Genomic DNA, 25,797 nt, shown 5'->3' on the forward strand with positions numbered 1-25,797 from the left:
TCTATCAGTGTAGTAAGATGCTATAGAGTCACTACTTGTCCTCTGTGCTATACTGCCTTCCCTGTGCCCCCCACTATGTTATGTGTGGTAATAGTAATGCACCTTATCCCCCTTCTCCCTCCCTTCCCCCCCATCCTCCCCAGTCCCTTTCCCTTTGGTAACTGTTAGTCCATTCTTGGGTTCTGTGAGTCTGCTACTGTTTTGTTCCTTCAGTTTTTGCTTTGTTCTTATGCTCCGCAGATGAGTGAAATCATTTGGTACTCCTCGCTTGTTTTTTTTTATGCTTAGTCTCATCCCTCCTCTGAGGCCATGAGCACAGTGTGGCCTGACTCTGAATGAAACAAATGGGGAGAAAAAAGTGAACTTGCCACAAAGCAAAACAAAACAAAACATATGGTCATTTACTTCAAAAAGAAAAATGAAGGGAAGAAGGGAGGAAGGGAGTCTGTAGTAGTTGTAATACCTTTTTTTTTCACTTACTAGTTGCTAGTGTTTGTACATCTTGGTATATTTGAAAGCACATTGCTCAATAAATGTGGAATTTTACCAAATCAAGAACTAGCTCATTCAGTGTAAGTGAATTTGATTCAGATCACTAGACAACTTAGGCCAAGAATCCCGATTCCCCAAGCAAATCAAACACTACAGACATTTTTCTTTTGCTGTATTTATTTTTGTTTAGAGTTAGAGTAAATGGAACTTCAGAACAATTAGATACTAAATTATAAAGATAAAAATAAAATAATAAATGGAGCCACAGTATTTTTTTTGTATATACAAAAAGGAGAGATGCATGTGTTATTTTACTAAAATTACTATAGGAGATAAATGCTATGCAACTTTATAGTGTAGTCTCTTAACATCTATGTGAATTTATGCACATTTAAGGATCCATTTTACCTTCAGAAGACATCCAGACTAACAAAGAGTAGATATTACAGTGTATTTTTGGAAACCGGTCTCCTAAAGTTTCATGAACTTAGACTTTGAGGCAATTTAAATCAATGGTCCACTTTACTGACTAATGCACAAAATCTTTAGACAAGGAGAGATTGAGGGAATGTAAACTAAGTCCATTCATCCTTAGCTAAGCCGACAAATCTATGTAATTCAAAAGAATAATTTTTATCTCCAGAGAATTGTTCTGTAAAGCAGCATTAGGAGGAAGAGCTAAGTTATCTTTTTAAAAACTTGGCTATTCCCTTAAGGGCTGTAATCACATAAATCACAAGCTTGGAGGGCTTACTAAACACAGATGTCGGGGTTTCTGATTCCATAGATTTGGGATCAGGCCCTAGAATCTACATTTGTAACAAGCTCTAAAGGGACTGCTGGCTCTGGGAGCACGCTTTCAGGGGACCGATATAGAATGTCTTAGAAAACTGATTTCTCATGAATATCAAATGCTGTTGGGCTGGCGTTTTATTTTGACTGAGTGGCTTCACCTTTCCTCTCCAGTTCATATTACTCCTTCACTCTGTCAGACCTATTTTCTGACCCTTATGTACATTGATCATTCCTATACCCTGCCTCTCTTTTCTACTCAGCTCTCTCTTTTGCACTCATCTGAGCTCTGCCCCTAAGCCTTATCTCTGATGGAAAGCTGAATCCAAGCACAGCCAGAGGAATCTCATTTTTCTCTGAACTCCAAGCACTTATTATCTATGCTTGTTTTTGGCACTAAGAACTTGCGACATATCCATGCCTAACTTTTTTATTCCTTCCTCTCACCCCTTGCTCTCATCCCAGTGTCCCAAGGCCTCACCCAAATGCTGCCTCTACTTGAAGCCTTCCTGGCTTTCCTTCTTGCCTCAGAAGAAATCTCTCTTTTCCTGAACTCTCATGAACAGCAGACTTGATTTTCCCTTCTTTTGGTATTTCCTTTGTATTCTTAACTTCTCTCAAGAGGTTGTAAACTCAATGACGATCTGGCCTAGTGTATTTGACTTTCAATCTCTAAAGTGCTTTGTACCTAGTTGGGCTCAATAAATACACTGCTATGGCACAGAAGAAAATATGTGCAAGATGTTAGGAGGATTTTCCTAACACAGTTTGCCACTGCTTCACCAAAGCTCACTGTAAAGCTCATTTCCAGAGCTAGGCCCTCAGTACTCTCTCCTAGGTAACCGCTAACCTGCCAAAATGGGAGTTGTGTTTTGGAAATTTGATGCTTGCTTTATTAGGTGCAGAGGCCAATGCAAGCTAGACGATAGAGGTGCACTTGGCCCTGTTCTCAAAATTCCAGTGTGAAGAATGATGGTACTGGATGCTTGAATTCTCTACCAGATGATTTTATCCAGCTGATTCCTCTTTTACCATAACACAGGCCCTCCAGGAAGTCCTACTGGGTTAGATGAGCTGATTTCCACTTTTATTGCTTCTTATGAAAATCTCGGAGGGGCTAAAGTATGGACTTTCAGAATTCAAAGGTCTAGAGCTGGCCCCCATCTTCACTCCATTTAGCCCAGTAGCTGGGTCCCAGGAGATCAGGTAAAACAATCCCCATCACCCCACCTAGACCGTATACAGCCTGAGAGAATATTTGGAGAACATTCCCATCTGTGAAGGTCAATGAGTTATACTTTTTTTTACCTAGTCATTTGTACATAATGGAACTTAACATATCTTTGATATTTACCTGGTAACCAGATTTTTTTTCCCTCCTGCATCTTCTTTTTTATCTCTATACACATCCACGTGCTTTTCTAATAAATACACTTAAATTTGCAACAATGACTTAAAATCCAATTTGCTATAAAGTCATTCATAAATTAACATGAATTTTAATACTAACTTTTATAGAAAAATACCAACTTTTGTAGTTTTGTGATATTTTGTAATGTACTACCCATTACTGGCAGCAAATGAGCTTTCATTAATGTCTTTCATTAACTTCCTGTTTTATTCCTCAAATTTCCGTATTTCCTCCTGTTTGAGACTATACTGGTTTGGTCTTGAATGCTGGCGAAAATCGCAGAAGAAAAGTCACACCGTGGTTATGTCTCTGGGGCTCAAAGCTTTTCCATTTAATGAAGAATTTGTCCTTTGCTTTCTAACTCAAGCTTCTTTGATTAGTTTTTATTGAGGACCACTAAATAAAAAATAAGGAATATCCTTGTGTTCATAACTCCTTTAATTGCTTGCGATAGAAAACTTAATTCAAATTATTTAAACCAAAATACAATGTTTTGGTTGACGTAATGAAAAAGCCCAGGTTTCCGACACAGTTGGACCTAGGGACTCATATGTTCTCAGTAGGACTCAGTTTCTTCTCATTTTTCAGCTCTTCCTTTATTGCTTTAGCTCCATTCTCAGGGAGATAGCCTCTCTCTGGGGGCTGCTAGCCACTGGACACTCTGCTTTCACTAATCTCCATTCCAAAAAAAGGCCTTCACCTTACTTTCCCTCTCAATTCCAAAAAAAAGTGCCCTGATTGTATCTCATAGGCTCTGATTGGGCCATTTTCTATCCAGCATGAATCTCTGTGTCCATGGAGAAGAAATATACTGTTACAGGCCCACTTGTAGGCAGTAGGCTGAGCCAGTTTTGTATCAGTTGATAGCTGTGCAGAGCCATTCCCTGAGGTGCCCAGGGTGCCCTGAATAAAGCAAAAGTATACAGGGAAAACAAAGCCACGGAGGTTTTCTTATATTCCACTTTTGGAAGAGATGATGACACTGGTCAAAAATGAGAGAGAAGCAATCATTACATGATTAGGGACACACTTTTTGCTGGAAGCTGTAAAAACAAACAAAAAAGGAGTTAGAGATATTTTAGGTAGCAGAGTTTTTTTTTAAGGTACTTTATGTCTCCTTTGATTCACTTTTCTTAACTTAGACAATTCCCAATTGAAGTTAGCTACTTTGAGAAAGTATTTTGTTAGATTTTTCTAACTAATAGCTCAACTTGCTAATTTTGCAGATGATGAAATAGCACCAAGAAGTTAAGAGATTTACTTAAGGTTGCTCAGCTAGTTGGTGGTAAAGAGCTCCTGATTTTCCATGTTTATTATCACCAGCAGCATTATCACCATCTTAATTATCATGATTCATCACCATTATGAAACTTGATACTGATTAAGTTTTATTTCTGTGCCAGAATCTGTTTTATTAAGCACTTGCTAGAAATCAACTCATTTTACCCTTACGACAAAACCAGTGAGGTCTTTATTCTTTATCCTCCTTTTTAGTTGATAAATCTGTGGCATGGAGACGTGAAGAAACTTCCTGAACATCACATGTCTAGTATGTAGTGTAGGCAGCATCCAAACTCAGACAGCCTGGCTCAACTCTATTTTTAACCCCTATATTGTCTTCCCACATACTGCATGTCCATTCATAGAATGTTTTTATTACAGGGTGGGCCAAAGTAGTCACACAATCCTGCTTGGTGTGTTTGTATGTGTGTGTGTGTGTGTGTGTTCAGCTTACACATACATGCTAGTCACAGGAAGTATGGGAAAGGTTAGCAACTAGTCAGGTGTGGCTGATGGAAGCAAAACTGCAATACAGAAAATTGTCAGGTATAATTACTAATGGGACCACCATGTGATGAGGCTGTAGCATGAGATGGAAGATGGAAATTTTTTTTTTTTTTTTTTAGATAATTATTTTTTACTGAAGGGTAGTTGACGCACAGTATTACATTACATTAGTTTCAAGTGTACAACACAGTGATAAAACGGAAGATGGAAATAAAAAAAAATGCTGTAAATAAAAAGTGGAATCTATTTTCAACCAGCCCTCACTGATGATTTAGGGTAGAAAAGAAATTTGGGGTGTGAAGACATTGAACTTGGTAGTTGCCTCAGTATTTGATCATATCATTTAATAGGATGACCCATTACTTTCACATAACATGTAAATTTCTTTTAGTTTCCTGGAATTTCTATTTGGAATTCTGTACATACTAACAGTAGTTTTCAAAAAAAGCCAATTTTCACCAATAAGAGTAGACAAGGAAAATCAATAGTGCATATATATTTCTAAGCTTCTGTCAAAATTTGTGTTAAAACTGTGTTATCTGAATTCGCATAGGGACCTAGGAACCATTAATACCACTTCAGCAGGTTATTCATTAGAACGAATCTCAAACGTTTTTCTGTTTTGTTTTCTCTTCATTGAGGCTAGGAATCACAAGGACTCCCCAACTCCACCCTTTCTCAGTTTGTAAGGGGATAAGAGCCCACAGAAGGGTCATTAGAAAATATTGATTGACAGCAAAACAATGTAACAGAGAAAGATTATGGGTTTTGGAGGTGATTAGCTTGCGTATTGCATCTCTGCTTCTAGCAATTTGACTTTGACCATGTCAGCTATTTTCACTGGGCTTCAGTTTTCTCTGTAAAATGAGAGCATCTCGAGGTTTTGGGAACTACTATGGTCACTACCTCTACTCTTCACTTTGCCTCACTGCTATTATAGTTTAGTATATAATAAGAGATGAACATACTGTGTTGTAGCGATTCATCTTTGAATACCACCTCTTAAGCCCCCTTCATAATAATTAGGATGTTAAAAATAGCTTATTTGAATTTTTCTTTCTCAGGTTAAATACCTTTCCTTTTGTTACTTTTTCTCTACCTCACTTGTGGCCATTATCATTTCTACCTCACATTATTATTAATATTATTATTATTTTTAACACAGATAATATCTTTAGGAGAATAAATGAAAAACACCTGTGAATTAATTGCAATCTATATACTCTTTCATCTGAGTATACTTCACATTAATTTTATTTTTGTCTTTTTTCTTTTATCCTATCTAGTCAATGCTTTTTATTCCCTTTGTAGCCCAGTACAGTATTTTTCCAACTGGAGGATGTGGTCCATTAACGGTTTGCGTCATCAGTATAGGTCACAACTATCACTCTTGAGTAACAAAACAGGTTAGAATAAAAAACATGAGAGTTATACTGCATGTGAAAAGATTACTGTTATTTGTGTGTTGGTGTATATTTGTAAATTTATGTGTATTCAAAGTGAGTTATGATGTAAACAGTCACAGTCACAGAAGACTGTAACTAAATGGTAGGTTCTCAATAACATTTTTGAGTTGACAGATAAATAGGAAAGCTATCTATAGAGAAAATTGTCCTGAACTTTTTGTCAGAAAACATGGGAAAGGATCCTACTTTTGTCATTTATAAACTGTGTGGATAGTCACACAAACCATTTAACTTCTCTAAACTAGTATTTACACGTCAGTATAGGAGGGTCAGTAACCCAATGTACAGTGTGGTTGTAAGAATTAAACTGTGTGTGAAAGCCCTTTGTAAACTAATTTCCTGCATAAATATCATTTTACTGGCCTAACAACCTAATTTTGATCATCTCTGAGTTAGGACATACAGTCTGGGGAGAAATACATAATTTTTGTACCTTTCAGTTCCTTAAGTCTGAATCTGTGAATTACATCAAACAGTTCAGAAAGAAAAATCCAATCTCTTAAAAAAAAAGCAGAAAATGGTAAAACTGACAGGTAGTATCATTAATCCAGTATTTGGAGGCAAATGCTATCTCTAGCCTCTTTCCGTCAAAATACAGGATCTTTTAGAGTGTTACCTAGGAAGAAGTTGACATGCCAAAAATGGTGACATTGTTTCCTCTGTCTCTTTATTTCTAGTTTTACTGTCAATATCTCTGCAGCACAAATTTGTGCCGTTAAACTATTATGTGGTTTCCCTGTGCAAAGTACTCTCCTGGAGTTTTTCATTGTGTTTGAGAGGGTGGATACCAAGTGCTAACCAAAACATCCCCTTCGGGCAAGTATTGCCCTCATTTTATAAGGACCAACCAGGCTCAGAGGCCATCCGTTTCACAAGGCCACACAGATTCTAACATATGCCTGCTTCTTACTGGCTCCAAAGCCTGTTCTCTTTCCACCATGCCACATGGCCCCTTTACTCATTCAATTACTCATTCTCTCATCTGTTCATCTGAGATGGACGCTCTAGCTCAAGGTGAGTATGATGCCACAAATAAGGAAAACTAATCTGAGGTCACTGAAGCCCAGAGTAAAACAAAACAGGAAACAGGAAGTTAATAAATAATAGTAATGGTAATGGTAATAGTAGCTAAAAGTACTTACACATGTGAGATGTTGTTCTAAGAGCTTTTAGATGCATTACTTAATTTGATCCTCACCAGAATCTTTATTTGGTGTATTATATGTAAAGAAACGGAGGCACAGAGAGAGTAAGCCATTTGCCCATGTTTTTCTCCTGGTAACTGGCAAGGTTAACATGTAAATCAGGCTTATTACAAACAATTGACATTTTTTCTATGTACATGCTTAAGAATTTTGATAATGTGAATTATTTTAACGAATAAATCCCTCTTTGTGAATGCAGTGATACAGAACAGAGCATGTATTTGTGTGTCTACAGATTTTTGGCACAGATTATTTTGCTGAAAGAAGCAACATTTAAGGACAAATAACTAACAACGTATTTTGCGTCTTCCAGTTGGCATGAAAACCTGTTTCTATGGCAACCAACGTAGGTCATGTGAGGGGTGAGACAAGCATTAGAAAGGAAAGCTGTTAGTTTATAACGTCTTAAACAATTTTTCTTTTGTAAATTCTCTCCCTTAAATATGTTATGCTACCAATTTGACCTCTTGACTCTCTGAGGAGGACAGATTCCTGGTAACTCTCTGAGCATGAGGCCTGCAGTTAGAAGTTAACAGAACCTATTCTGAAATAAACTGAAGGCCTTGGGAAGTTACGCTCCATAACCTACTGCCTCTTCATTGGGAGAATTAGTGTCCTGGCTGACCAAGTTCAAAAGTCTTCATGTTGTCTTTCAAATATCACGCCTGTCAGATTAAGAGGGAGCAGGTAGAAAACATACGTTGTTGGTTCATAGGGCCTTTTGGGGACATAGAATAGCTTGTGGTCTGCTAGTGAAAGAGCTGAGAGGATAGGAAACAGTCTCCTGAGAAGTTTCCAGTTCCATGAGGAATCAGAACACTATCTGAGAACTCCCTAGGCTGAGGTTAATGGTGTAGTTCAGGTGATTGTCTGGGGAAGTGAAGCAGGCAATACTGCTGGCAGCTATCTAGAAAAACAGCCCTGGGGAGAGTCCGCTGAGCTTACCTCCCTCCCAGTAAAGGACTTCCAGATAAGACAAACATACCACCTCCCTCTTCGCGTTGTTCTTGGGTGGATCGCTCTGATACTGCTCTAGGATGTCGGGATAAGTAGAGTGTTACGTATCAGTTAGCAGAAATGTCTGAAGAAAGGTTTCAGAAATAGCTTACTCACTGAGGGAAAGAAAAATTCTGAAGTCAAACTTTTCTTTTGGTAGTGAGTAGATAGAGGTGGATATTGGTTGTGTCCATTCCAAGACCAGTCTTTATGTCCTTGATTAAAGTGCTAACAACAGTCAGTGGCAGCCTGTGGCTTCCCTCCTCTCGCTTCCCCGTGAGGCACAGGGAAGGTGGAACCAGAGGCGGGAGCAGCCTTCTCTGTAACTTCCAGTCAGAGCCTGAAGTCGGGGGAAGGATGGCGTCACTGCAGCGTGAGTGTTCTCTCCCTCTTCACTCTCCCAGATGGTTGTGTAGTTGTGCTGGTTGGGAGGACCCTCAGGTCCAGCTCTTGGAAGGTCATGTAGTGTCTGGCCAAAATATCACCCTCTAAGACCAGTGGTATTTTTATTCTGCCATTTACAATCTCTTTTCCCAAGATTGTACAGTGGTGAATTTCTACGGAAAATTTAGAAATGGTAACTCATCTTACAAGTGACCACATTCCAGATCATTTCATTGTAGCTACAGCTCCTTACTCTTGACTAGGAATGGAACTTTCTAGAATATTTTCCTTTTCTAGCAAATATTGGAACATTTAAAAATCATTTGAATGATATCATTACCTGACCCAAGGTCTAGTTCACTTACTTCTTCAACAAATTTATATTGAGCACCCCTGTGTGCCAGGGGACTAAAGTAAGTAATAGTTAACACTTATTTGCTATTTATTATGTGGTAGGGAATGTAGAAATAATTTAGTATTTTATTTTATCTCATCTTCACCAGAGCTCTAGTGGACTCTCTTATGATGCTCATTATGTAGATAAAGACGCTTAGAGAATTGAAGCAACTTGACTGAGAAGACAGCTAAGAAGCGGTACAGGCTGAGTATGAATCCCGACAGGGTGGCTCTGGGGCCAAACTGCTGGATTCCATGCTAAGCTCCTAAATTTTATGTAGTCAAGCCCCCACCCACAAAGAGCTCACAGAGCAACACAAATCGATTGTTTAAGTATGATTTGTGATCTGCGATCCAATCAAGACCAACCAAGCTTACAGCATCTAGTAATGTGCATGGCTAGTGTAGCTAAGCATTAGCCCAAAACCAAGTTTAAAGCTGTGTTTGAGTAGTTTCATCACAGGAAACCAAAAATCAGCAGCTTGAGGGGTAAGGATCTTGAAATATTTTTCTTTGGAACTTACAGTGTGGCAGAACATGGGTAATTATTTCTATTATATTACTCCTTTCCCTTAGTTTCCTGTTCCTTGACATAAACGTTAGACGATTTTGTACCTATTTTACGAGCTCATTAACATAGTAGAAAAATTATCAGTCTCAGATTCATGATGTGTCCTAAATCCTGGAACTGGGCTGTGAATGTTCACATTTATTCTCAAAATCTCACTATTTTCTTCCCATTCTACTCTAGTTTTTCATTCTCCTCTGCAAACACTCATTTCTGGGGCCCTGGAGCAGGTGCTCGTTGCCCTGCCATGCTGCCACGGGGAGGAAGGGGACATAAACATACTGATAGGTCACTCCACCCTGGTCTGTGTTCACAGAGGGCCAGAGTGCGCAGACCCCAGGCCTCAGTGAAACAAAACAAAAACCGATTTTGAGGGAGAAGGCAAAAATACTATCTTGTTATGTCCTTTTTTTTTAAAACCTCTGTCAAGAATGCCTCATATATTAGTGCCATTGCAGAAACACATTTTCCTAGAGGTAGTTCAGGAGAAAGACAAGAGAAGAAATGGAGAAATAAGGCAGGTTTTCTCTTATCTGTCAAGTCCACCGTTACTGAAAAGCCTTTTGCATGTTTTTGGTTTTTTTTCTCCCCACTCCCACTTAGAAAAATAATTTTTATAAGAGAGTAGTGGTCTGTGAAGTCCTGCTAAGGGTGGATTCAATTTAGATCAATAATAATAATACCTTCTAGCAGCTGACAGTTGTATGTGCTCAGGTTTCCAGCTGACCGCAGTTGTATCCACCTTCCTCCTGCATGGATGCTTGTATTTACAACTTCAAATAACTCGTAGGGGGGAACCAGGACCTCCTTCTTGAGAGAGAATTCTTGTACAGGTGCACCCAAGCAGGTAACGATGGTAAATACAGTTTGTCGCCCAAACTTCTGTGCCTTTTCTCTCAGGAGGGAGGCGGAGAGGAACTGACCAAATCGGATGATGGCGCCTCTGTGCGCTTCCAGGTAGACATCCTTCATCTCATGATGCACCTCAAAACACAGAGAGTCGTTCTTCATGACAATCTCTTTCCTCAGCAGCTGGATTGCTGAGGTCAGGTAGTAGTGGAGATATTTGAAATGGAATGAATGAATGTACTGCTGTGCAGACCGAGAAGCATTAGCCATGGCTCTAATAAAGTCTGAGGGAACATTGCTTTTTGATGTATAAACCAAGATGGCCACAGCATGGGTAATATTCATGTTCTTGGGGAGCTCTTTTGCTCGGTTCAACCAGGTTAAGTGGGCATTCTTCCAGACCTTGTCATAATCCCTATGGGCTTTTAGCTCTTTTGTGAAATAATCTCCTCGACTTAGCTCCTCTAAGACCTGTGGGCTGCAGCCTTGGTACTGATCATCAAAGGAATCTGGTGCCAAGTCAAAGTCAACTTTAATTGCAACCTATAAGAAAAGAAAACTATCGTTTATAATTTTCCAAATCAGATGATGAATGTGGTAGCAGATTGGCCATACTCTGTGAGGCCAAGTCTTCGCCTCAAAAAACGACATTTGCTGAAGTACGTTTCACTCATAATCATTACACAGCTTTGTGCAGCAATGACCTGTGCTAGACTTTGAATTTGGTTTGATAAATATTACTGAAAGCTTAAGAACACTCCTCTCCTTAGGGACGAATGACCCTTTATGTATCACCAAAACAGTATCCTTGCCTAGTGAGTACTTAGAAGAAAAAACTTGATAATCTTAAAGTTGAATTGTATTTTCTATTTCTTCTACTGACCCCCTTTGCTTTCTCTCAGGGTGCTTTATGGAATATCTCTTTTATGAATACCTAAAATTTATATTAAGTCTTTGAAGTTGATTTAAGAAAAGACTTAAATAATGAGTAATGTTGGGAACTCCAAGGGGCCCCCTGGTAAATAATGGCCCTGCCATCTGCCCAGGATCTGAAAACATTGAGAAAAAAAGAGCAAATATGAAGGCTAACATATTTTTCCTGCTGAATGAGGCTATGTTGGAGCACGAATTCTTAGGTCTGATGGCAGGTAGGGTTGTTAAGTAAACCCCAGAATGAGTCCAACATGCCCACCACTTAGCTGTAGACAGTATTAGATGTGGCCTGCCTGGCGTAGGGTCTTGTTGTGGAAGAACAGAACTCAGGTCCTTTGCCAACAGGCTAACTCTCAGGAGGAGGAATAGCAGAGTCTCAGCATGTCTAGTTACTCTTTCTGATGTTGCCAATCCAATCAACTAAATTTGCCCTCCTCCAGGGAAGTCATGTGAGTAAGGGGTTAGGCGGCAGTCAGGAGAGTGCCTAGGAAAGTCCCTCCTCTTAGAAACCAGGAGTGGGAAAAAGACATTTTATCTTTTTGTAGCCAATTTAATATTATTTATTGATATCTAGTGCATATTAAACTATAATTAAAGATTTAAATACAAATTCATTAAGTATCATCAATCTGTCATTTAGAGCCATGTTTTCTATTACCTAAATTCCAAGATATTTCCTTTTTGGCAAAGAAATGACGCTTTCTAATAACCAGTACTCCTTAAGGAATATATTAAGAGATAAAATTCCATCCAATCAATGTTAAGGCTGTTGCAGCTGGAACGCAAAGACATCCTATTTGGTATTTTTACTGTGTTACTTATGATGAGAACTCATCTAGTTATGTGTAAAACAAATTTTTAAGACTGTTTAAATAATTTTGACTAATAACTTTTTACAGCAGATTTACAAATAGGTCTATAGCATCTGGTTAAGCCAGAACAAAACATAATCAATAGCATCATGTTCTGTCAAATCTCATGAACTCTAAAACTTTAATATATTACTAGGTCTCAAACATGCACTCTGTTATCTCTTAACATTAGGTTATTTTTCATTGCATAGAATTTTAAAATATAATACTTCTTTTGAATTGATCCATAGGATACAGTCTAAAGCCAAATAGACTTTGTTCATTTTGCATTATTTGTCCTATAGAAGCAGTTTTACTTAAATTTTATGGAGCATCAAGATGAAAAGAACGCTATGCCTCTAGTTTCCATAATGTCAAATTTATGAACTGTAAAGAATTCCACAATTTTTAATAACTGTTTTCAACACTCTTCACTAACACTATTTGTTTAAATGTCTGAATGAGACTTATTTAAATTAGATTCCAACTGACTAAGGTTCATTTAAAGGTTGTCCCCAGGGGAAATGCTTTAATCCAGAGCGTTAATCGGATCACCCCCTCATTGTACCTTACCTTGGAACTCCCCGTGGGTCTCTGCAGACCGGAAAACAGCAGCAGGAGAAGCTGCCCTCCAGAGAGCCAGGCACTCACCCCAGGAGCTGCAGGGGCTGGGAGAGGAGTCCCCCGGCATCTGCCGGTCCATGGCCCGCATTTGCTCGTGTTAGAAGTTCTCCTTCGCCCTTGCAGCTTCATCCTGAAATGAGCTCTCCGACTCTTGCTTTGGGACTTTCTTCGGATGAGTCTCAGCGAGAACCTTCCTTGCTCATTTCTGTGTTGAGACTTCTGTCGATCATCACCAACTAAAAGTTTTTTTCCGAGGGAAGAAATCGGCTCCAACTTATTTGCAAAGCTGAAATCTGTGAACTAGACAGACTTGTGCACCAAATAAAGGGTTCTAACGTGAACTCAAGTTAGTTTCCTATTTAAAAATTTCCTCATCTAGTCTGTATGCTGGGGAATTCCAAAGGCCTGTTAAGGGTCAGGCTCACTCTCTCACTCTTATCTTTCCCAGGAAGGCAGGGAAAGCATGCACTGCACAGAGTTTGAGGCCAAATGGCATTATCTTGAGCTGTGGGCTTCCACTGCGAGTGATTTGATCGGCTTGTGCAGGCTGCCGCAAAGACGCCATGTCAGGGTGGGCCTGTGTCAAGTTCATCTGGGGATGCTGATAGGTCCTGCCCAGATGTGGCTATTATGAAGCAACAGGGATGCTCTCAAAAAGAAGGCTCTCTTTGCTGCTTTTCCATGGCATCGTTGAAGCTCTCCAATCCAGAAATTATACTCGTTGGAGTCACTCTTACCTGTTGTATCTTCTGAGGGTGTCAGATCTTTCATCCACACTATTTTAGTCTGTAACGAGTCCCAAAGACTACTGTCAGTAGACAGCCTCTGAAAGCTTACGTCAGTCAGCAGCAGGTTCTAGTGTGCCCAGTTAATCCAGCACAGGTGTTCTAGGAAACACTCTCTCAGACACTTTCCTTTCTAGTGAGAACATCCTTCCTATAGTCCAAATCCTTGGGATAATTGTTTTCCCATCTACACTTCCTGTTAATTGGGAAGAGAAGCTAAATCCTGTTTTTGGAAATTCTTTTTTTTTCCAGCATATCCTAAAGTAGTTTTTAATCTAAATTTTCTGATGATCAGAGCAATTCTGTCTCATTACAAAAGTTCAGAAGACCTAGAAGAGTGTAAAGGAGGAAAAGATTACCCATAACCATCACCTGCAGAAAGGGACTATTTAGATTTAGATTTTGGTTTTACACACACACACACACATTCTGGGACTGAGATAATATAGTATGCAATTTTTCATAGTGTTAAAGTTAACATTTTAGTGTAAGCACATGTCCCCATATAATTTAATGCTTGCTGAAAACTTCAGTTTTTTATGGTTGTACAACATTCTACTACAGATGCTACCAGGCAGTGAAATATGAGGCAGATCCATGGACTATACTATCTCAGAAGCAGATCGATTAGTGAATAGAACATGGACTCTTTGAGACACCTCAGTTCAATTTCTGGCTCTACTACTTCCTTAATGTTTGACCTTGGGCAAGGCACTTAACCTCTGTGTAGTGGAGATAATAATAATAGTACTCACCTCATTGAATGCTTTGATATATTCATAACCCTTAAAATACCACCTTACACTGAGAAACTGTTCAATAAATAAAAACATCATTATTTGTACCAAAGTTTATAGAATAAATATCTTATGTTTTCCTTGACTGAGCTTTCTACTATTGTAAGTAACGATTCATGAACATGTTTTAGACATATATCTTTGCTTCTGCAAGTTGTAAAACAATTCTAGAGATGTGACCACTGATCAATAATATGCATATTTTTTGGACTTCGTGAAAAACATGAGTAGTGTATGAAAATATCCCTTGAAGTCTTTTGACATTCTTAAGATTCCTCATGATTAACTGTTAACTTAGGAATATTGAGGTGTCATGAAGAGAACTAGAATTATTGTCTGAAAACTTCGGGGTCTAGTTCTACAGCTTTGCTGGCTAACTTTAAAAAAAAATGGGCAAGCTGTGCTGAGCCTCAGTCTTCTCAACCTTATAGAGTTGTCAAAATGAAATAAGGTGATCATAATAGCTTTTCATGGAGTCTATCATTCTTCAAGACCCTTCACTGTGTCACCTCAACCCATAAGACAGCTGTGAAGAGATTCTAACCTCCTCTTTATGGGTGTGTTTGCTGAGGCCTGTGAGGTTAAATAACTTGACAGTGATCACAGGCATTTCCTCTCACCTCTGTGGCCCACTGTCTTCAAAAACTACAGGAGTGTAAGTGTCATTTTATTATTATTGCCTACAAAGGCTTTGCTGATTTTTCTAATGGGACTGCCACTTCCAGAATACAACCACTAGGGGGCAGAAGGAACCTTGGTAACGTTTCTATACAGTATGGTCTGGAATTTAAAGGAGACCAGCAGAGAGGAAGGGAGGGAGAGGCAGGGAGACAGAGACCGGGACAGAGAGACAAAGACAGGGAAGAGCCAGAGAGACAGGAAAGAAGGGAGGGAAGAGAGGGAACAGCAACAATAAACTGAGGTAGGGAAAGGCCAGAGGTCTGGAGTGTACATGTATGTACATTTTTTGGATTAAGATGAAAAAAAAGTTTTCTGACAATGTTTATAGAGTCACTAAAGAAAACATCTTTTGCCTTGAGGACAATTTTATTAAAGTTCCCATATGATAATTTAATACTAGTTAATTGAGAGCTTGGAGTTCACTATTTTCTTGATGATACCCAATTCTTTAAAAGTACAGCCTAGTGGTTCTGCCTTGGTGGGTAAAAGGGATGTGGCTTTTGAAGCTGTACAGAACTGTGTGGTGTTTTGCCTCTATGACTTCCTAGCTTTCATGCATTCCAACAAGTTGTATTAGCTGTCTGTCTCGTGTTCTTCCCGTGTGAAAGTGGAGATGACGAACACCACCACTCTTGCAGGGCATGTGGACTTTGAAATTGAGATACTCTGTGAAATATCATTGAGTGAATCCACAAACTATATTGTTTTGGGAGAAGATTGATTAGTGAATAAAAATGACCTCCTGAGAAGGACTCACTTGGTTCAATTCCTAGTTCTATCATTTCCTTAATGTTTGACCTTGGACAACGCGGTTTTACTTCTGTCCCTCAGTTTCTTAGTGCCACTGACACTTAGCAGGTGCTCAAAGCATATTGACTCTCTTCACATTCTATTGAGATGTTAGGGAGGAAGAGTTTTCCTCTATCCTTCAAGGTTGTTCTAGCTAGTCTAAGGGTCAAATTACGTGAGATGACTAAGCCAGGCAGGTTTTAAACATTTTAGACAAAGAAACATAAGTTTGTGAGAAAACTTAGGTTTGGGAGCTTCAGTCGGTGAGGAATTCTAAGCAGTATTTGGGCTACCATGGTAAATGAGTAAAAGTAAAAAGGTTTGTTTATATAGGCTTCTTTGAATTCCCTGTCTGTCATGATAAGGATGTTTCTCTACCTCCTGATGCAAGGAGGATACCTTTCCCAAGGGAGATTTATTTCCTGTGTTCAAGGTAAGGGGGACCGAGACAGGTCAAGGTGAGGGGGACAGAGACTCCTGTTTCTCCAGTCATTTTAGGTATGCCATGTTGGAGATTCGCCTGCCCGTGGTCCCTACACAGATATTTGAAGACAACACAGGATATCCAACAAAGTGAAAGTTAATTTTTAAATTATTACTTTTAAAAAATAGCTGTTTAAGAAAAGGTTTTGCTAATTTTCTAGAATAAATTCTAGACATTCTAGACTCATTTCCCAAAGCTACTTTCAGAATGTGGGTTGAAGTAGCTAGAAGGCCTTGCCCAGGGGGTAATTGTTTGTATCTTGTACTGTTGGCCTCAAGGTTTGGTGTTTGTTAAGCTCTTTTGGACTGGTATCAATTTAATGGGGTTGTTTTACTGCCAGAAGTCCTTGTTATCTAAAGGAAAATAGGTTGAGAGAGACCCCCCAAATACAGTAGTCAGAATTATTTTAACATTTTGACTTATCAGTTCTTTTTACCCTCCATACCCTTAAAGAAGTGAGTAAAACTCCATCAGTGATTTCATATTTTTATAACTTTTTATTTGGATACAATTTTAAACTTAAAGAAACCTTCCAAGTTTCTATACAAGGAAAGACATACATCCGAGGAATGCCACTGTGCCCCATCCGTATTCATGGATTGCTTAGATTTTGCCCCCTTTGCTCTGTCATTCTTTTTTCTAAACCGCTTGAGAGTAAGTTACAGACACCACATCCCTTGTTAAAAGATAAACTGAAGACTATTAAAATGTTTGAAGAGTTTGACTGAAAATAGATTAGAAACCAGAAGTGGTTCCACTGGTAGGAGCAGAGCAAGACTTTTATAGAGAAAAAGCAGAAGCAAAGCAAGAAAGATACTTGATTGGCTAGAGCTTAAGTATTTGCCTTATTTGGGAAAGTCTGGTTGGCTGTGGTTGGTTGTTTTTTGATTTCTTAACCTTGAGGCCTTTACAGGCTGAGGTTTTGCTTTGCTTACATAGGCTGCTAAGGTTTTAGAACCATCTCACTGTAATGGCTTCTTTGTTTAATTAATTTAACACCCTCTACCCTTAAATACCTCAGAATTTATTTCCTGAAATCAAGGACTTTCTCTTACACCAGCACAGTACAGTTACCAGTATCAAGAAATTTAACATGCATACAATGCTATGATCTGATCCACATACTAATTTTATCACGGTTCCTATAATGTCCTTCGTAGCTAGCTTCTGGTACTATAGTTTGTATTTAGTTGTTTAGACTCTTTAAACCAGAACATTTCCTTGGTATTCATTTTGCGTTTTGACATTGACATTTTTGAAAATTATAGGCCAGTTATTTTCATAGACTGTCTCTCAGTTGGGGCTTGTTGATGATTTCCTGATGATTAGATTTGGGTATTTGGCGGTTCTGTAGGGAAGTCATAGAAGTGATGATGTACCATTCTCAGCCAGGAAGCAACTAGATCCATTGTTTCAATACATTTTGTAACAGTGCTTTTTAGATCAGTTGCTTCATTATGAAACGTTATCTAACCATTCTCAATTCTGCTTTTTCTCTTTAAGCAGAGGACCTTAGTGTTAGAAGGAGCTTTGTTTTCCACCTGCTGTAATTCTCCTCCATGTTCTTGTCAGAACAACGTCTTGTTCTTCTCAGAACAACGTCTGCTGTGTGTGTTCCTGTGATGCTGTGATTTATAATAAATATACATTTGGTCCTGTCCTTGGTTCCTGGCACACAGCTCTAAAAACTTTTATAACTTCCCAAGTGATAAGAGCTATAGGGTCATCTTTTTTTCTCAGTTCTTGAAGTAGTTCCAGAGCCTGAAAGATGAAAGGGGTGTCTTTTTTTTTAAATATGTAACAAGCCCCTTTGAACTACCTCTGAGTTTATGTTAATAAGGTGACATAGGAAGCCCCTAAGGATGGTTGCTGGGGGGACCAACCTTGATTAGAGAGTTGGAACTGTCAGTCCCACTACTAACAGGAAGGGGAAGAGGCTGGTGGTTGAATCAGTCACCAATGGCCTATGATTTCATCAATCATGCTTATGTAATGAAACCTCCCCAAACCCCTGCAGGATGGAGTTTGGAGAGCTTCCAGGTGGAGGCACACATCCATGTGCCAAGAAGGTGCTGCACACCAGTTCCACTGGGACAGAAGCTCCTGCACCCGGCGTCTTTCTGGATCTTGCTCTATGTGCCTCTTCAGCTGGCAGCTTATTTGCATCCTGTATAATAAGCTGGTAAAAGTAAGCAAATGTCTCTCTGAGTTCTGTGAGCTGCTCTAGGAAATTAATGGCAACCAAGGAGGGGGTTGTGGGAGCGTCTGATTTATAGCCAGTTGGACTTGTGACTGGCACCTGGCGTTGGGGAGGGCACTCTATAGGACTGAATCCTTCACCTGTGGGGCCTGGCATTACCTCCAGGTAGATTGTAGAACTCTAGGTAGTTGAGGCTGCATATACAGCAGTCGAGAAACAAGCAGGGCTGAGCTTTTCAGAGCTGGAATGAATGGACACATCTGGGGGAAACAACAGCAGAAAGGCAGGAGGAAGCAAGGGAAGAGCAGCATCACGACACAAGAAGCCCTAAGGTTTCATTTTAGTAAGGCTTCCAATATTTCTATTTTGGGGATTTTAAGAAGTGTGTGTGTGTGTGTATGTGTGTGTGTGTGTGTGTGTGTGTGTGAGTGTGTGTGATAATATAATATTTTGGGGGCACATATTCTCCATGATGTAGAATTTCCTACTGAACTGTGTTCTGAGCTGTGTTCCTTCATTTTCTGCACTTTCCCCGCTCGGGTAGTTTTGATTGAAGTCCTCATTATTTCTCACGTGCACTGAACTTGTTAAGGAGACTGAGGTTTCTAACCAGCCAGAGCAATTCTGCATTCCTTGGATTAGTCGCTGTAAATTCAGTCCCACACTCAGGTCGCCTCCCCAGCGCCTGTGAAATTAAGAAACTTCTGATTCAGTATCATATTTTTACACTCATTTTTTTCTTTCTTTGCATGTTTCCATTTTGCTCATTAAAGTACAATGAACTGGAGACTTTTTACCAGGTTTATATCTGTGTGGTCACCCCTCTTTTACATTTCCCTTTCTTTTACCAGGTTTATACCTGTGTGGTCACCCCTTCCTTTTATTTCCCACATGATGTGTTTCTACTACTAAGGGCAGAGATGTAATTCAGGCAGGATGAACCTTACATTTCTCCTGATGATCACTGAGGAAATGTTTCTTGTCGCTCAGAAGTCTGTCTCTTGAAGCTATCTTTTACCTGATTAACCCAAGATAAAAGCTTTGACCCCATCTCCTTCCCTGGGATCGCAGACCATTCCCCAGAAACTAATTCCAGTACCATCAGTCTGACTGCATGTGCAAATTTAGTAGCTTCTGCTCTCTACTAAAAATGGGTGGTCTTTAGCCTATGACCCATGTATTGCCTCCTTGCAGAGGAAGGTGAAGTCTGGGTTCCCTGTACATTGCTGTTTCTTGAGAGGTGAGAAGAATGAGAGCGGTTTCCATGGATGGTGGTAAGGATAGACAATCATCCACACTACAGCCCTTTTCCTCCTAGGTTCTTTCAACATCTAAAGTCAGATCCATTCCACTAATTCAAAGATTTTCTTTGAAAAATTCTCACCTCCTACTTGAAAAATCACTGTTCAAGTCATAAACCTATTGATCTTATTCTATGCTAACAGAACTTTTGCTCTCCTCTTCCTCCAAGACATGTTACAAATCTTACTTTCACTAACCGTGAATGGTATAAACATAAATCACGTTTTTCTAATCATTTGTTTTTAGGGTTTTTTTCACTGACCAAAGGAAAAATATTTCATTCTGTCTTGCTCCAAATGTGATAACATATTAAATAATATATATTACTACATTAATTTCATCATTCCAAATTTCTTTACAATTGTTTTGAATAATCTCTGATGTGTTGTGGCCAAATCCACCCCACCCTAACTGTTCTTTTCTAAATTTGAAGATGCTGTTCTGTTCTTTCAAGTTTTCTGTTTCCAGACTCAACATTATGACTCAACTGTTCCTCAGTCTATCATCCTGGCCATCTTCCTCTTTCTAAATTGCAGAAAGTCAATGACCCTTGTGAAATGTGGCAACGGGACACTACACATGTGTCTAATCAATGGGACTAAAGGCTTCTTTTGTCCTGAATGCTCTCCTTCACTGATGCAACCAAAAAGCAAAGCAGCTCTTCTGGGCAATTATGTCATTGGTTTGACTTCATGAATTTGCACCTATTAGAAATTACACATCCTTCCCATGTGAACTTCTATTATTAAGTCAGATATTACCAATCCTATGCACCTGCAAATTTGAAGTAGATGTGGCTATCTCATTTTAGGACCTTATATTTATGCATACTTAGCCTCTTTATTTTAACCTGTCAGTGACTTCCTGAATCCTCATTCTGTTATGAAGTGTTAGAGCAGTAACTCCTGATTTAGTTTTGTGCAAAAATTGGAATACTATTCTTTTTGTATCTTCATCAAAATATTAATTAAAATATTTAAAAATAGCACAAAACTAAGTAGAGATTCCTGGATGTGACAATAAAATTTCCTATTGGGTTGAAATAATGCATTGTGAAGTTCTTTTTAGTTAGGCACCAACCAAGTTTAAACACATCTAATTCTACTAACATTTTAGCCAGGAATTGCTACTTGTCAGTTGAAATCAGAAGATATTTTTGGTTTAATATGCATAATATCAAAAAAAAATTATTTGCTCCCAGATGGATTTTGCATTGTCCTTTCAGCCATAATTCATACCTTTCATTCTTAGGCTAGTTTAATAATATATGCTATTTTTCTGGACTTTCTAAACATTTGAATTTGCTAAGCCTATCTGAATCATTTCACTGAGGATGTAGAAATCTTAAGAGCATGTTACCCCCACCCTAAAGATGAGAAAAAAGCCATATAATCTACAAAAATCATAAAATTTCTGGAATTCATGACAGGTCAACTAAATTTCAAAGGCTGTTTGACACCCTGAGGAGAGATGGGACACATGAATTGAAGTAGAGTAGTAGACACATTTTTGTTGAAATAGAACAGAGGCAGTCCCCATGAAAGTGGGTAAAAAGTAAACAGTCAAATTTTAACAAATTCTTAAAGGTCAAATGTGGGTGAGCAAGAGAGTTTAGAATCTTCTGGAGCCCAGACTCAAGGAGAGCAGGCACCTATTCACAAGCTCTTTTCTAAGTGTCCACTGCATGTTCACAAGAAAGACTGGGGACAGGACAAGAGACCAGGGATATTTCTCTTTGTGGATGAAAACAGGTACAAGATTTCTCTCACTTAAATCAAAGGCTATCTGCCCCTGGGGGATGGGCAGAGAAACTTGTCTGGCCCAGGAGCCTGCAATGATGCAAAACAGAGGCCTACTACCATTGGGAAGGGGCAGAGAACACCATGTAAGTCCCCCTCATAGATGCAAGGCAGACTTTGGCTGCCATAGTATGGGGGTAAAGGGAAATGACTGAGGAGGAGAAGGAGTGCAGAGAGCCCCATCTTGCAGGCCAGGCCAAGTTTCAAGCTGTATCAGGAGAACAGAAAATTTCTTCCCCCACTCCATAAAGAGCATAGCAGCAAATAGCAAGGAACAGTTGACTGCTGCAGGGGGAGGAGAAAATCACCCAGAATGATGAACCCCTAGGCCTGGTAGTGCAGGCATAGAGGGTCTTGTGAAGACAGAGTAGAACGGAACACTGAGGAAATCCCTCAGGCACCTCAGACCCCACACTAGGCACCAGCTAATAGCAGCCCACTGCTGGGGGAGTTTTAAAGTCTGTTATAGTGACAGCAACAATAGTGAAACAAAACCCAAACCGAGCTCACCTACTGAGTAGGTTGGCTTAACTCCCCAAACTAATAGCCTGACAGATGTGTGTCTTTTCAGGGCAGGAATACAACTGGCCTTGGTCTGTACTGTTTTTCTACATCCAGCATCCAGCATAAAACCACAAATTATGACACATCCACAAAACCAAGAAATACAACCCATTGTCAAGAGATAAAGCAGTCCACAGAACCAAACATAGACATGATCCTGATGTTGGAGCTGTTAGATAGGGACTTTAAAAAATCTGTGGCTAATAGGTTAGAGATATGATGAAAAGTTGTCAACTGTTTTCCTAAAATCTTGATATAACTTGTTTAATTCAGCTGCTGTTTTAAGAGTCTCTCCATATAGTTCTGTCCATTTTCTCTTTGAACTTCTGGAAACCTACTTCATTAGAACCTGATCGATGATGTTCATTAGTTTTAAGTTTCTTCATGCTAATCATTTTGTTTGTTTTGCTGAATTCTATGATTTTCCTTACCTTTTGGTAGAGGTACTGCTCAAATATCCTATACATAGCTTAAAAAATATTGATTGGATTGGATTGCCATCCCTTCTGCCTTTTATTCTCTCTGCCTTTCAAATCAGTCAACATATTGGTTATCTCATGGTTTCCATTTTCTTTACCTTCTTCTGCCATTTTTTTTGCATAATTCAGACATTCCTGAAATTTTTATAGGCTTTTAAACTTTGCTATAAGCTTTTTCTCCAGTTCCTATCAGTTTTATTTATGCATGTTGGAGCTATCATTACAGATTGCATTAATATAAAAATTACAGTTCTACCATTTAATATGCTCTATTTGTTCTAGGATTTGACAACATTTTATTGTTAAAGCTTAGGTTCCATGTGGCTGACAAAAGAGATGAACTTTTGTTTCAGATGAGACTTTTGAATTACTAAAGTGAGCCCCAAGGATCCCTAAATTCTCCTTATATTTAGTAGCTAATTTTGTTAGGAGCTGATATCTTTACTTAAATGTATATGCCTTGGAGAAAATAGCTAGTGTTTTAAGGGTTTGCTGTCTTTGTCTTCTCAATGGATTTCTGTTCAATATTTTGTTCTTGTTTTTCTTAGAGGCAAAAACATGTTCTTGTATTTTCACTTATATCTGTGATTCTGCTTATTTACTACCTATTGATAAGTTGCGTGTGTTGTGTTTCTAGTGGCTAAGATGACTTTATGCTGACTCCTCTCTGTCCTAAACAGTGATGAGTAATCTTGTTTCTTCATTCCCCTTGCCTCTATTTTTAGTCTGATTCACCCACTTGTTTCTACTAATGAGTCAAGTTTGTGGGGCTATCATCCTTAGAAAATCATATTACTAGCCTGATTCAATATGCAATTCAGATCAAACAAATACTTAAGTAGCGTTCTCAGAGTGTAAGCCTCATGAAGGCAGAAACCATAACTTTTGTTCACTGCTCTGTCGTCTCTGCTTATAATAGTACCCGTCACTTGGAAAGGCCCTCGATAAATTTTGGTTGAATACATTTTTTGTATATGTGCTTGCCTAATACTAGACTAAACATTTTCTAATATATCCTTACTTAATCCACCCAATGATTTTGTGAGTAGGCACTATAGTCCCTTTCTTACAGGTGAGCATATTGAGACTCAGATAGGTAGAGTGCCTTGCCTGGCATTGCTCAGTTCCTACAAAGCAAACAACAGATTTAAACCAGGTCTGCTGACTCTCAGTCAGTGAGTATTTGCACTAAACTGCACGATGTTAGAAAACTGAAGGTGACTGTCTAAAACAGCCAAACCACCACCACCACTTACTGAATACATTCCATGTGCCAGATACTGTGCTAAGTACTGTATCTGCTTAATTTCACTTAATTCCCCCAACTGCTGTTCCTGGTAACAGTATTATGGTGACTCCAAGCTTCCTGACTAACTGAAGTTTAAAGTAACTGAAGTAACTTTCAGCCTTCTCCCCAGTTTCTATTATCTCTTGCTCCAGATCCTTTTTGGGGGTGAGGGGAGTGGAAAGGCATTTGTTCCTGTTGTCCTACCCTCTCCCAGCTTGTGTTTTTGACCCATTGCATTCTGAATCTTACTTTCTGAAGCTGATGGTACAAGCCTGTTTTTTTCCCTATCTGGAAGATTTTTCTATGTTTGATTCTTGTCTAAATGAAACTATATATAGTAATTTGTGACTCCTTTCTGACTCACTTCTCCGAACTTGACAGGGTTTGTCAAATTCACAAACTGTGATTTGCAGGCTTTGTGATCCTCTAATCCAGCCTTGATGAATTCTAGATGTGGTTTTATCATCTCTTGGCCAGCCTGTGGTCTTGATGTTCAAGTTCTCAATAGCATTATGTCTTACCTGCATGATCAAAGGACTCAATGTTTAAGAGACAGGTGGATGTGGACTTCAATCCTGATTCTACTTTTCCTAGTATGATGACACTAAGCAAATTATTCGCCCTGTTTGAGTCTCAGCTTTCTTTCACTGTTGGAAAATAGAGTTAATACCATCCACTCAAATGGTCATTATTAGGACTTAATGGGCAAACTTTATCAGGCATTGTAGAACAGTATGTGTTACAGAGGGAGGTCTCCACTGATGGCAATTCCTATTGTTTTTATTACCATGATTATTCTTGTTTAGAAGGAAGTTGGTGAGACCCAAATTTGTGTCTTTATTGTTCTTAGCAATGTTGCCTAATCAGCAGATCAAACCAGTCAAAATATCTATCTGCACATCAGTTTCCTAACAAGTGGGTCTCGCTTTTCACATATCCATGTTTTCAGTTGTGTTCAATCAGTTGACAGCTTGGCAGAGGCCTTGGGGAGAGGGGTGGAGGGAAAAGAGATTTAAGTATCTGATGAGGGGCATTCCAGGCTCTTAAAAAATTTTAATTATATAATTCCTTGAACTCGACATTTTATTGCTGTTTGCTTTTCTTTTTAAGCAATCACAAATGTTGTAAGGATGGTTATTTTTTCCTTATAGAATAGAATATCTGTATATTTTGCAAATAGATGATTTATAATTTCAATATTTAATTGAAAAACTGTAGATTCATAGACACCATGTTATTGTTCAAATGTAGAGAATAATAAGAATATTTTAACTGAGATAAAACAGGTTATCTGGACTTGGCATACAGTTCCATTGCATAATTAATAGAATTTTCTCTCCTTAATTTTAAAAATATGCCTTTAAATGTTGTTTCAGGCTTGAAGATCTTTGGGTAAAACCCTAATTGCTGTCAAGGAAAACATAATTTTCCAGCCAGCTTAATATAACCACACAGTTCTGCATTCATGTGAGTTGTATACAAAAGCAGAATTGTACTGTAAAATTAAGAAGGAAAGTTTTGGTCAAGCTGGTTCCTCCTGATTTTAACTGTAGTTGCATAAACATTGACATTTTGTGACTAATGGCCAGGAAAATAGCTACTCACACTAACAGCTCAGGGTTAGCGTTGTTCACTATGTTGGCTCAGCAGAACAGCTCGCTACGGTTCTCTCAGCGCCTTGAATGGCGAGCTTTGGCAGCCAGCTGGGGCTGAAGGGCTGGGCAGCGAAGCACGTGACCTTTCCTACTTGCTCACTTGTGCCCCCTGTCTTCCTTAGATCAAACGAGGGCTAGGCTTGCGGCCCACAGCTGGAGATGCATCTGGAAAGGCGATTTTCTATGGAAAGTGTGACACACTGACTTTCATGTATCAGG

The 25,797-nt window shown here is 39.0% G+C and overlaps 2 protein-coding genes across 6 annotated transcripts in view; one reads left to right on the forward strand and one right to left on the reverse strand.

The window, feature by feature from the left end:
- The window catches only part of PDE6H (phosphodiesterase 6H), a 162,016-nt gene that overhangs the window by 17,352 nt on the left and 118,867 nt on the right, over positions 1–25,797 (forward strand). Inside the window, exon 2 of one of the 4 annotated variants that reach the window (XM_057492212.1) lies at positions 18,309–18,479. The exons of 1 other annotated variant lie outside the window; for it this stretch is intronic. Coding sequence is in view for 2 of the 3 variants with exons in the window: in XM_057492211.1 (XP_057348194.1) it covers positions 10,430–10,455 (26 nt within the window). In the remaining variant the exon portion in view is untranslated. Of the gene's footprint in view, positions 1–10,398; positions 10,456–18,308; positions 18,480–25,797 lie in introns of those variants that run through there. 2 more of the 4 variants (XM_057492211.1, XM_036909195.2) reach the window with 2 other exon arrangements.
- Positions 652–13,733, reverse strand: ART4 (ADP-ribosyltransferase 4 (inactive) (Dombrock blood group)). 2 transcript variants are annotated; one of them, XM_036909073.2, is made up of 3 exons: positions 12,705–13,733; positions 10,182–10,890; positions 652–3,677 (listed from the first exon to the last, which is right to left on the reverse strand). In XM_036909073.2, the coding sequence occupies exons 1-3, from the start codon at positions 12,882–12,884 to the stop codon at positions 3,466–3,468; spliced, it is 1,101 nt and encodes a 366-aa protein (XP_036764968.2). In that variant the 5' UTR covers positions 12,885–13,733; the 3' UTR covers positions 652–3,465. The 2 variants fall into 2 exon arrangements, with proteins under 2 accessions (XP_036764968.2, XP_036764976.2); XM_036909081.2 differs by having other exon boundaries at positions 3,520–3,738.

The sequence above is a fragment of the Manis pentadactyla genome, chromosome 14 (genome assembly GCF_030020395.1).
Source record: "Manis pentadactyla isolate mManPen7 chromosome 14, mManPen7.hap1, whole genome shotgun sequence".
In the NCBI taxonomy this organism is placed as follows: domain Eukaryota; kingdom Metazoa; phylum Chordata; class Mammalia; order Pholidota; family Manidae; genus Manis; species Manis pentadactyla.